Here is a 13,683-nt window from a genome sequence, read left to right as displayed (position 1 = left end):
TTGATCTACTCAAGCAATTAAAGATTTTACTTGTAGAAGGAATCAGTATGTTTTCTTTCTATCATGACAGCATGCTATTAGTATTCGCATCAAATAACAAAAAAGCCTGCAAACATGAAACATTCTGTAATAGAATTAGTGTAGCAATATTACTTGGGAGATTTCTTTAGTAATAAAAAATTTTCTATATGCCAAACATCTAAAAAGACCATGAAAACTATTAAATTCAGATCAAGTCTATAAGCATAACACCTGTGGCAAGGCCCTCCACATGTCCGAACTTCCAGTTGTTGCCCTTCAGATAGACTGTTGAACTGATTGCATTCAAAAACATGAACCATAGCACCACAGTGGCAAGCCCGTTTTAGAAGTACTTTACATGGTGCACAATCTCCAGGATGGCACATCTGTGGGCATGGATGTGGACAGGGAGGTGACCGTCTCTGCACAAGAATCAAATGCACAAATTGTGAGCCATTCTTAACATAAATCTGATCTTGAACCCTATCCTATATACTAAAAATAGCACAGGGATGTCCATGTATATGCACTGTGCAGCAATGTTGTAAATATCATGTTCGGAAATATACCACTGATGATCCAGAAAGAAACTTATAGAGAAAATATCAGAAAATATTAGCAAAGTTAAAATCATATAAAAATATTCATTTTTTAAAAAAAATTGAACATTTTAAAGCAACCACCTCCATCAATCCCTTTTATAAGGTAACAGAGAAACACCTATGATCTCAATCCCCTAATTTCCCTTTTCAAAACGAGCAAAAATATCCCCTAAAAAAGTTTCTTCTGAATCAGCCGATAGTTTCCATCAACTTGTGATATTTTGCCAGAATATTGTGATAAATTCAAAATTTGAAAAATATTGCAATATAATCAGGCAATAATATCACCATCTTGGAAATCTCACAATATTTGCAACACCAGTATGCAGTGTACACATATATGACATATCCAAGGGGCCTTGTGGGTTGCATGGCATAAGCCTTAGAGGCATGAAGGAATCATGGTATTATGGACAATTAGGGGCCAAAGCTTGAAAAGCACGAGTCCTACAGGCCATCAAAACACAGTTCAGAGCCAGAATGCACAACTAACTTAGATATTATATCCTGTAAATTATTTTGCACAGGTCCACACAAGTAACATTTGTAAATATGCTAAGAATAGAAGTAAAGCAGCAGCAGCGAGCAAATGTATATGAAGATCAAGACACAAAATTATTAGAAAAGCAGCTATGCTTTGATAGAGTATGCTATCCATATACAAACAATTCTGCTTATCACTTATCTTTACCGTAATACCTTAGCCATAATACTGTATTTACCATAATACCATATCATTAGCCATAATAACTTTAAATTTTCCTACCTTCTGGCATGTAAGGACACACTCCTCACATGAGTCTAATAACTCTGTGCATCTTCCATCTGAAGAAAACACAGTGTTCCTCTCTGTCTGCTCGATATTTCTTCCACTAAACTGGGATACATATGTACGTTCCATTTGGGGTAGTGATATCCTATGACAAGGCTTTTGACAATGGTGATTACCACATGGAAGAAGGTTACCACAGTAATTGCCACATCCAAATTCTGTGCTCTGAGAACAGACCATCTACAGGCAAACAAAAAATGTTTTCAGACATAGCAATAATTTTCTCTTTGTCAGATAAATAATACCATACATGAAATAGTAAAGGAAATCTATATGTTGCAGATATTTTAACTAACAAGGGTGGATGAAAGAGCAAAGAACATTAAAACAGATACACTCTTGATTACCAGAAAACTTACTACTAACCATGCGTTCTCCTCCCATATGTCCACCAACACATTGCCTCAGAACCAGTTCTCGACAAGGTGGGCATGGAATACCATGACTTCCATCAATTTCTTGAATATTTTTCCTTTTCTTTGGTTTTAATGCAAATTCTTGATTTGGAGGTGGTCTAGGACCATGGCACCTACATACCCAATAATGCAAATTAATACACAGGCAGAAAAGAAGTAAATAGGCTCACAATACATATACTATAAATTACATCAACAAGTAATATGACAAAATGAAGTTGAAGATACAATATTCAAAACAAACCTTTCTTTACATTTATGGCCACAAGGTAGTTCCTCATCACAAACTAGTTCGCATGGTGGGCAAACTCCATAGTGACACCTATGTGGCTGGTGAAATGCATTCCAATCAGAATAGATGGAGACAAATTAAGCATATTTGAGATACATAAAAGCACAATACACGGATATCAATAACATAAATGACATTGAATAAAAAATATGACCGTTCTTATTCCTACTAAAACTGCTGAAACCAACTAATGCTTGCACATCTTCTAGTTCAGACATACCTACATTACCAGATCCACCATTCCAGATGGGTGGATCCATGGATCCACAGATTGGATCCATATCCGCCTGTATCCACCCAGGATCCACTAAGGAATTGTACTTGAGGAGCCCAATATGGATCCCCGGCACCTGGAACAGATCATGTACTTCTGAATTGGATACTGAAATCCTGACATGTTTGATCATGGATCCAAGCCAAAACAACATTGTAAACGGAAAAATGCCCAAAACCCTAAAACCCAATGCCTAGTCTATCGGAAGACACATTCTCCCATTCCAAAATACAGAAATATTTTCATCCACAGAATACCTGCAATTGCTTGGAAGTTAGATCAGGATAGAAGCTTATTGCTCAGCAAGGAAATGGACTGGAACAATCACTTCAAAGTTTCAAACATCAAGGATCAGATTTTGTGAAAGCTATAGGTATGCCATGACCGATTGGTTCTTCATTCTTGATCCATGGACTGCATGTTTGACAACTATTAGAATTTTGTCGCTCAGTTTTCTTGGTTCTCTTGTATGTGCTATGAATCTATTTGATTCCAGGAGTATCTCTTGAGATAATAGTTGGTAGACTCCCTGTGCAAAATATCCAGCTTGCAGTCCCTGAGTATCCCCGAGTATCTATGAGATTACTGGAAATTCCTGGAGCATACCCAATATTACAAGAGTATCCAACTTGATGTCCTCTTTGTGTCTTCTATATTTTGCTGTCTTTTCCAGGAATTACAGCATACCTTGCTCTCTATCAGAAGTTTTCCTTCATCAACAGAGGACACAACAGCCTTTGTCCCTTTTCAGTTGAATGACTCCAGCACTTCACTTTCAATTTATCAACATCAAGCCCTCCATTCAAATTTCAAACTTCTTTGAGATTACATTTTGACAGACGAAACTGCTTAAAAGTGCTGAACAAGCCTAGACTAGTATGGGCATCTGTCTTGGCCTTTTTCTACTATCATCCTCCATGCCAGTTGGCTGTTCAGTTTTATGTGATACAGCATATTTGAAATCTCTTTTTCTCAGGTACTTTATCAGTTTGGATTATAGCATATCTCTTTGGGTAGCCAATTAACTTTGGCTTGTAGCTGCCTCTGGCAGCTTCACACATTTGCCCACAGAGATGGCACTAGTCTGGTGAATTAAGTCCTAGCCAACTACGCTTTGCTCACCCACATCCTGCACCTCTCGATCTCCAACCTCACTCGCACCTCATTTCACATGGGCACCATCCAGACTACTATCCACTTTAAAATGGAGTATGTTGACACTATATACTTCCCACGTTTGGCAATTGCTCCTTCCACTTTCCAATTCTGAATGAACAAAGTTCGTTTACTGAATATCCAATGTGAAAATGATACTAGGTTAAAATCCATATAGGATAAGTAAATTTAAATACTGAATGAGAGACGATGATATACTGCCATGTGACAGTTTATTTATAGCATTGACTAGTCACCATGGCTAATAGGTCATGACCCTTCATTAGGCAATGTCTTTTAGATATGATTTGTCGCTTCATTTATTATTATTATTATTATTGGCGTTTACATTTATATATTTATGTTCATTACATTGCTTACCCCTTTTACAATGCTTTTCCCTCAAAGAATAAAAAAGGCATGTCTTGGTTGTAGTTTGTAACTTTGTAATGCCTTCTCATGATTCTTCATTCTTGGATCGACGATAGTTAAGGACATGAAACTATATGATCTTCTAAGCATTGAGCACAATTTTCAAATTGTGAAAGGGTCAGGCCGCCCTAATTCAATCTTCTATAGAACTATATGGCAACAACGACATTTGATCTTCTATTCTATATATTAGGATCTTCACTAAGCTACTCATATTGATTTTGTCTTTATTATTTTGTCAAATTATACACTAATTATTATAATTGGAGGTCATCTCTTTTAGATATAATGTCTCCTTTCATTTTTCCCACAAGTGAATATGACAAGCAATGAATGGTATCAATGGAGATGGGATGTGTGGGGAGGCAGAAGCCCCAAGATAGCCTCCACCTAATGAACGAATGATATTAAGGTTGCGGGGGGCTACAAAGTATGACAAGCTGGGTTTAATGCAGGGTGTTGGAGAAGGTTTGATACTCTAGGCATGTTGCGATAAAATTGTACCTCTTTCATGGTATCTCGTGGGAACAATATTGGCGGAGGATGCACCCGATGTACGAAATATGTTAATATTCCCCTTGGATTTTGGGAAATCGGTTTTATAAGAATTAATTTCAGCAATTAGGCAGCCTCTAGTAATATGATTTACTCCCTTTGGTTCCACATTATTATTATCCTCTCTACACATGAGTTTCATTCGGGAAAGGTATTTGGTGTTGGGCTCCTCTGGCACAATTCCACTAGTTGGTTCAATTCTTCGTGGACTTTCAATTCTGTAAAACACTCAGCCAATGAGGTCCGTGTGACCCAACAAAAGTGGGTGACCCCTAGGAGAAACTTTTCTCCTATTCATCTCTTCTAGTTGACAACTAGCAGCCCCTAAGAACAACTTTGTAACCGATGCAACATGCCATTCATAACTCCGCGATCTGCATCAGTCATATGTTTCCTTGCCATTTGTCAAAAGCATATGTTGGAAGGTGGCCTTCAGATCAAAAGATACTTTATTCATTATGCAATCAGACGCTTATGCTTGTTTGTATTTGGGCATTTTAACATGGATTATGGGGTGACTTGGAAGAAAGAGGGGTCTTGGTTGTAGTCTTGTTCTCTCACCTTAAATGGCGGGTTGATTTTCTATCCTAGTCCAATGGGACCTCCCCTGATGGCCCATGGCTTTAGGAAGGTGCACTACTTGGGAAGCCATGATTGAGATAGTGTAGCCCCATCCATCCCTATTCCATACTTACCACTTTTCATCTTACATTACAAGCCCTTATTCCACCTCCCTTGTTCAGTTCAACTAACCATTAGTTCATTGGGTTGGCACCCACACATCCTCATACCTTGGGGAGGACCTAGAAAAGTACCCTAGGAGGTTGATGCAGCTAAAAGAAAAGAAAAGAGCATATAATGGCCACAAGAAAAATAAAAGAAAGATCAAAATGCAAAAGATGGTCGGGACTTTCAAATTAGAACGTGGGCAAAAGCCAAACATGAGCTCTACCTCTATCATATGGCCATCACCCGGTTCCTGGGCTAATCTTGCCCTATCTCATAAAAGACAAGGAACCCTTGCATGTCCTAACCCCTGATGGGCGATGAATTGCCCCATCCTAAAGGGGGTAATAGCTATTATACATCATACAGACCAAGTTCTCATTCTTTGAGCTACGAGCAGTAATACAAGAAAAATTCAAGAAAAAAAGGCAATATAGAGGGGTGGAAAAAAAAAAGTTGAGGTAACTCATGCATCCACGATTGCTCCCTCCTCACATCTATGCTCCCAGGATGAAGTATTCCATCATAGTTGGTCCCTTTGACTATGGCACTTGGCCATTGAGTTCTCCCCCCATTTGTTCCATCATTATTCACATGGCACCTATCAATTGAAGGGTGGACTGAGGACATGTCACTTCCCTTTGGGGTTTGGGAACACCTAATAGGGTCGTCTATTAACCACTCCTACCTAGGGAGGTAACACCATTACATGACTAAGGCCCCAATTTTGGAAGAGAAGCCACACATGAAGTATTATTATGCCCATTTCATTCAAGCTTGGTCCACTTAGATGCAATAATGACTAATGTACCTGATGACGAAAGTTGCAGCACTAGACATTGTGTGTAATTGGCAAGTGGTTCCATCTATAGGTTTGGGCAACTTAACGAGGTCCAAGTAGTTTAGAGGGACATATTGACACCCACATGTGATGCGTTGGGAGCCATGGGACTCTGGACAGTTGTAGAGCATCATTAATAGCCATGGGACTCCGGAAAGTTGTAGAGCATCATTAATAGCCATGGGCACTTTTAGCACCCACAGCTTCTGCACTTTACCCTTTAATATTCTTGGGATGATGCACTTGGACCAGTTTGCCCCAAGTCGACTTAGCAATGTATACATGGTGTGGCAGATGATTTAGTGCCCAGATGAGGTTTGTCCCATTCCTCGAGACATGGGAGGGCTAGCACCATCTTCAGTGCCCTCAGTGTTGGAGTTGTTGATTTCTAGTAGCATCGAATGTGCTCTAAGTCACAAATTTTGTAGGGAGGCTTGGGCACATGTATTCCAAAGAACCCAGAAAGCGTTTTGGAAAATTCCACCCCGAGACAGTTTTATTAAAATAATTAATTATTTTTAATGGGTTAGGAAATTAAAATAATTAATGGGTATTAATCTAACTATGGGTGTAACTTCTAGAAGAAGATGAGGATCAAGCAGAAATGATCTTATCCATTGATTAGCTTCTAATCTGGGTCGTTGAATGTAAACGAGAAGATTATTTAAGGAGGCTTGAGGGTCATTTGGAAGACACAAGAGAGTCGATCACTCAGATTGAATTGCCAAAGGTAGAGGTAGCGCAGTGATTTGTAGTGATCACGCAAAGAGGGGCAGAGGGAGTTTTGGCTAGAGGATCTTCTCCAGAGCCAAGGATACTCAACAGAGAGGCAGAAAGACACACAGAAGAGGCAGCACAGAGGGCAGAGAGGGTGATGTAGAGCCTCCTACACAGAAGTTGGAAATTTAATGGGGAGCTGGATATTTGAGCTAGGAGGGCTGGAATCAGCTCCTGGAAGCAAATCGATCTCCAGCAGAGGTGATGCAGGGCCTTAGAGGTTGACACAGGCCCAGTAGGCGCAACGCAAAAGTAGCTGGGAAACTAATAGGTTCAGCTGTCGTATCAGCCGAGAATTGCAGTGTAGAGTGAGGTAATCTCACTAATTTCCTCTGCTGTAGAAAACTGCAAATAGCTTCTTCATGTAAATCTAACAAGTAGGAGAAATATCATCAATTGCTACAGTAGGGATTCCCGAGTTTGAGGAATTTTCACATGGTATCAGAGCAGTGCAGGTGAGATAAGAAGAGCAGAGCCAAAGATCCCAGCGCTGAGCAGAAAAGGAGATCGAAATAGTTGCAGGAGGCAGCAGTTTGAATCCCCAGAGGGATTGCGCAGTCCAAGCCAGGAGGGTTGAATTTTGAGGCAGTCTCTCTCTGAGTGAGTCGATAGAGAGAAGGGCTTCCAAATCGAAATCTTGTCATGACAGAGAGAGCAGCGTTGAAGCCTCAGCGTGAGGAAGAGCTAGTGGGAGCAGTTTTTTCTCCAGGTCGTTTTGCTGGGTAGAAAGGCGTCAGAAGAGAGAGAGAAGCACAGTGAGGGAATTTTTCCTCAGTAGACTTCCAGCCAAGAAGTCTATTTTCTTATCGGTTAAGCAGCAGCAGTAAGAAGCAGAGAGGCGCAGTTCGACATTTTTCGTGGCCGATATGGCAACCAGTGGGCTGAGAGATCAGGACAAGTTGGATGGGACATCCAAATACGTCATCTGGAAGCCAAGGATGTCATTCCCTCTAGATGAGCATTCTCTCAAGACCTATGTCGACAGCGTGGTGGTTGTGCCCGCAGCTCGAGATCCGCTGAAGAAGTACAGAGCAAAAATGGCGAAGGCAAAGAGAATGATCCTTGATGGAGTGAAGGATCATGTGGTCTGTCACATCGCCAGCAGAGGAACTGCTAAGGAGATGTGGGATGCGTTGTCTACGCTATATCAGGGGTCTTCCAAGTAGTGGAAGATGTACTTAGAGCAGAAACCGAGATCTACGCAGATGCAAAAGGGGGAGTGCATAGATCCGTTCCTTACGAAGCTTCAGGAGACCCGGGACAAGTTAGCAGCTGTGGGGTCTACACCTCAAGGGTTCGAGTTGGTTAGACTGGCCCTCAATTCAGTGTTAGATGAGTGGCAAGTCTTTGTCCAAAGTATCCTTGGCAGGGCGACTTTGCCAAATTGGGATGAGATGTGAGCAACTTTGAAGCAAGAGGAGCTGAGGAGAGACTTGGTCAAGTGTAATCTTGACGTAAGTAGTAGTAGTGGTCAAAGCCCAAGGAGGAGGATGAGAATGCAACCCTTGAATCAAAGGGGCAACAAGAGCAGTGGAGGCAGAAGAAGGACGTCTCGAAGATCAAATGCTTCAGGTGTGGTGAAATGGGTCACTACATAACACAGTGTCCTCTCAAGAAGAAGGACAAAGATGAGAAGCATGATCCAAAGGCTGCACCCATGAAAATCGAGGAGGAGTTAGTCATGACAGACAAGATACTTCCAGAAGGGAGGTGGGCTGATTTGGAGTTGTAGTTCGAAAGAGCTACAGATGGGTAGGATCCTTGAGGAGCCCACCTCTCGTATCAATTCCTTGCTACGGGAGCCCAAATCAGTAGTAGCGGGATGGACTAAGTGTTAGATGGTGCAGAGGACTAAGTCACCTGACATGTGGATTCAGGATTCGACAGATATCGGGATTCGAGTGTCGAATACGGACACGTCGACCCCCGGAACAGGACATGTTCAGATACATTATATATTATTTTATTAAAAAAATTATATATATATATTAAAAATTAGATATTTCTTACACAAATTCTCATTCATGATACAAATTCATTGATTTCAAACATAGATCTTCGTCTAGATGTAAGTTTTACTGTAACATTATGCATAGTACATACAAAATTCAAATACAATTGTGACATAAATGATAAATCATAATATATATTCAATTCATCAATGATCCAATAAGAGAAAGACAAGATAGTAAGATAAAGATACTGACAACTGTAGTTTTCTCATTAAGTCATCAAAATCAAAATGTGTTACATAGTAGTGCAATGCCAATGGAAAATAGAAATAGCAAATACAAAACAACTACAAGTATACAAGCCTCAAGGCAGTAGGTAGCTCATGACTCATGAATCATCAATCCTCACAGTCATCATCAAAATCAGCATCATTGTCCTCATCATCATGGTCACCACTGCTCTCCTCTGCTGCATCCTCCTCCCATGTATCCAAAGTCATCTATGCATCTGTTGTTGTGGAGGATGACCCCTCTACAGTATCACCATCATCAAATGTGACAGGCTCTAGCACTGGATCATTGAGATCCATGTTGACCAATGCCAACTCAACACTGTTGTCCAGACCCATATCATCAGGAAAGACATCCCACATCTTTTTATTTCCCTTCAACCACTGATCCCTCTGCTTGTAAATAAGACAAAGGTTGGTGTGCACATACACCATTGTTTCTGCCCTGGACTGCTTAAGCCTGCTCTTCTTGACACTATACAAATTCCCATATGTGCTCAAATTCCTCTCACAACAAGAGGATGAAGTCACCTAAGAGAGCAGCCTCATGGCTAACTGTTTTAGAGGAGGGCTTGTTGCCCCATGATTTTCCCACCAAGAATAGGGCTTCTTAGCCCCCTGTCTCTAATCAGATCATATCCTACAAATCGACCATTGACAATGGAAAACTCAGCAAAGACATCATCCTCCACCTCATCAAGGGATGCTCTATCCTGAAAAACCCGCCTGAATGCATCTTTCCTCCCCTGTGAGATTTCACCATACATGTGAGGAGGGAATCTGTCGGAACGTCCACCATTCAGCCACTCTTGGTTGTAGTATTTTGGGTTCAATGAGTGAACCAAACAATGTAAAGGTGTGCAATTCTTGTTCCATCTGCTGACAAGAATATCTTGTATAGTGGTGAAGAAGGTCTCTAGTGATGTCTCATACTTAGGGCACTCACTCTATAAAATAATGCTCCTCACAGACTCAATCATGGAATCCCATCCCTCATAAACCTCTCCTAGGATGGGTTGGTCTGTATCTGCAAATCGAAGCAAAGAAATGATAGGGTCCATGATCTGAATAAGTAGATCTACCCTCTCCCACCAAGCATCATCTAACACTGTGTCCTTCACTCTTTTAGAGGCTACTTGATCTGTCTTTCTCCAAAAAGACCAACACTCTGAAATAACAATGGCCCCAAGAGCAGTCTTGACCTCCCTCAGCGTCTTCAACATGATGAATGAAGAGGCAAACTGTGTATCTGCAATCTTCAACAATGATAGATTGTTGTACTCCTTGTAGATAGTGAGGGCATTTGTATGTTTTTGTACAAAGTTACGGATACGTCGTGCATCCTCAATAATGTTACCAATCCAAAGCACATCAAAAGCAATGGATTTCAGTGCAAAGTTCAATGAATGGACAATGCAAGGTGTCCAAAACACTTGTGGATATTTAGCTTCCACCATTCAGCCACTCATGGCTATAGTATTTTGGGTTCAATGAGTGAGCCAAACAATGTAAAGGTGTGCAATTCTTGTCCTATTTACTGACAAGAATATCTTGTATAGTGGTGAAGAAGGCCTCTAATGATGTCTCATACTCAGGGCACTCACTCTGTAAAATAATGCTCCTCACAGACTCAATCATGGAATCCCATCCCTCATAAACTTCTCCTAGGATGGGTTGGTCTGTATCTGCAAATCGAAGCAAAGAAATGATAGGGTCCATCATCTAAATAAGTAGATCTACCCTCTCCCACCAAGCATTATCTAACACTGTGTCCTTCACCCTTTTAGAGGCTACTTGATCTATCTTTCTCCAAAAAGACCAAAACTCTAAAATAACCATGGCCCCAAGAGCAGTCTTGACCTCCCTCAACCTCTTCAACATGATGAATGAAGAGGCAAACTGTCTATCTGCAATCTTCAACAATGATAGATTGTTGTACTCCTTGTAGATAGTGAGGGAATTTGTATGATTTTGTACAAAGTTACGGATATGTCGTGCATCCTCACTTTTGTTTCTAATCCAAAGCACATCAAAAGCAATGGATTTCAGTGCTAAGTTCAATGAATGGACAAATGCAAGGTGTCCAAAACACTTGTGGATATTTAGCTCCTATATTCATGCCAGCAGCCTTGCAAACAGGTACATTATCTGTAATGATTTGCACACAAGAATCAACACCTACATCTTCAATAACTTTAATAAACAAGTCACCCATATATTGTGCATCCTTGTATTGTCCAAGTGCATCCACTGCTTTCAAGAAAACTAGACCATTCAAGGAAGACACCATAAAGTTGATGAATGGGTGTCGTGCTGGATCTGTCCATCCATCAGAAACAATGCTAACCCCAAATGTTGGCCATGATGCTTTAATAGGCTCAAGCATTTTTTCCACCTCTTTTTTTGCCTTTGTCAACAATGTGGTTCTAAGCTTCTCTGACCCAAGAGACACATACCCTGATGGATCCCCTTGAGTTAGAGCTCGGCACATCTCAATAAATAGAGGTGAGCATGCAACATTAAAGGATATGAAGTTTTGATAGAAAAAAAGGCAATGGTGAGATCAAGCTCTTCCCGTTTCTCCTTCTGAAAAATCTTGTCCATTGGACCAAGTGAAATTGCCTTTCTTTTTGTTGCTTGTCCCCCACCAGAACTCTCAAATGGGAATTTGTTGTTGCCTTTCCTCAAGAATGGAAGGGGGTCATCATTTTTGGCTTTTTTTAATTTTGCAGCCACATTTGCCATACCAACATTGGACTCTCTTTCCATTTCTTTCCTCTTTGTTAAAAGCACCTTTGTACAAGCTCCAATCCCACAACTTGGTAAAGCCAACAAATGACCTTTCACACGAAAATATGTGCTTCTGAAAGTATTGTGGCAATAGTTTCATTTCCAACTCACATTGCCTCCTCCCTTCACCTTGCTGGGTGGCCCTTGCTCTCTTGTGACACATTTCCACAAGGGATATTTGTAAATGTTACATTGAGGAGGAAGTCTTCCCTCAACATTACTCGCAATAGAGGAAATACTTGCAGCAAACTCTGATGAAATTGGGAGAGGAGAGGCATCTCCAATGGCGACATTCTTCCCCTTCCTTTGCCCCTTCTCTGCTACCCTTGATTGAGCCATGAATGTTGTAAAAAATAAACCAAAAATGCAAAAATTTGTAAAAGAAATGCATATGCAAACTGTTGCAATAAAAATGTAAAAAAAAGAGAGAAAATGCACTTACCTGTTGCTTGAATCTCCTATAAAATGCTCCCACGCCCTTTGCTCCTTGCTCCAAAACACCCACAACCAAATAGACAAGTGAAAGTGAAAAAAGGAACAGCAAACTCGCCTTTTAATGTCGCAAGTGTCACTTTTTTCGGATTCGTGTCCCGATCGGGACATGATCTGGATTCAATCGTGTCCCAATCGGGACACGATCCAGATTCGATCATGTCTCAATCAGACACGACGTGTCTTGATTTTTGGACATGAATTGTGTCTGATTTGACGGATTCGCGAGACATCGGCCCTAGGGAACGAATCTAGTTTCTTAGGCAGAGGAGTGCTAGAGAGAGAAGCAGTGGCTAGAACGCCAAGTCTAAGTAGCGTAGTGCAAAGTTGCAGCAGTGCAGGGAGGCACAGTGCAGTAGCAGTAGTAGCGCAGTGGCTTTAGAGGGACAGCATGGGACTACCAGTAGTCAAATCTTCAGCATCGAGATGCATCTATGTTGAACACTTGTTCAGTAATTTGGGATGTTTTTTCTGTTGTTGATGTAATAGCAGGAGCAATTTGTAGTGCAGGGGGCAGTTGGCAATGGCAGTGCCAGCAGCAGCACGGATGCAGAAATTCAGAGGGAGTTGTAGTACAGATGCAGTGTTGAAAGTGGCAGTGGCAGTAGCAATATAGTTGCAGCAGCACCACAGTAGTTGGTGGACAGCATGTCAGACATCAACAGCGCAGAGGACGATGTTATGAAGTCAAGGTGTTTCTTCAGTGGGAGGCATTGCTAGAGCACATTCCTCGCTAAGAGGGAGTGTTGATTTATGGTAGCATCGGATGTGCTCTAAGTCTTAGATTTTGCAGGGAAGCTTGGACACATGTATTCCAAAGAACCCATAAATTGTTTTGGGAAATTCCACCCAGAGACGGTTTTATTAAAATAATTAATTATTTTTAATGGGTGCCTAAGTCTAAACTTAGGAAATTAAAATAATTAATAGGTATTAATCTAACTATGGGTGTAACTTCTAGAAGAAGATGAGAATCAAGCAGAAATGATCTTAGCCATTGATTAGCTTATAATTTGGGTCGTTGAATGTCAACGAGGAGATTATTTAAGGAGGCTTGAGGGTCATTTGAAAGACACAGAGAGAGTTGATCAGTCAGATCGAATTGCTGAAGCTAGAGGCAGCGCAGTGATTTGTAGTGATCACGCAGAGAGAGGCAGAGGGAGTTTTGGCTAGAGGATCTTCTCCGGAGCCAAGGATACTCAGCAGAGAGGCAGAGAGACACACAAAAGGTAGAGC

General features: G+C 41.0%; 1 protein-coding gene across 3 annotated transcripts in view; it reads right to left on the bottom strand.

The window, feature by feature from the left end:
* The window catches only part of NFXL2 (NF-X1-type zinc finger protein NFXL2), a 312,418-nt gene that overhangs the window by 119,444 nt on the left and 179,291 nt on the right, over positions 1-13,683 (bottom strand). For all 3 annotated transcript variants that reach the window (XM_089436528.1, XM_089436529.1, XM_089436530.1), the window contains 4 exons: positions 2,116-2,201; positions 1,822-1,984; positions 1,390-1,635; positions 253-443 (listed from right to left, as the gene is read on the bottom strand). In XM_089436528.1, coding sequence (XP_089292654.1) covers positions 253-443; positions 1,390-1,635; positions 1,822-1,984; positions 2,116-2,201 — 686 coding nt within the window. The remainder of the gene's footprint in view (positions 1-252; positions 444-1,389; positions 1,636-1,821; positions 1,985-2,115; positions 2,202-13,683) is intronic.

This window comes from Pinus tabuliformis, chromosome 5_2, assembly GCF_031772625.1.
Source record: "Pinus tabuliformis cultivar Carrire ecotype Pingquan chromosome 5_2, CPIR1, whole genome shotgun sequence".
NCBI lineage: Eukaryota > Viridiplantae > Streptophyta > Pinopsida > Pinales > Pinaceae > Pinus > Pinus tabuliformis.
Note: the sequence above shows the minus strand (reverse complement) of the source record. Positions and strands in the feature narration are given on the sequence as shown.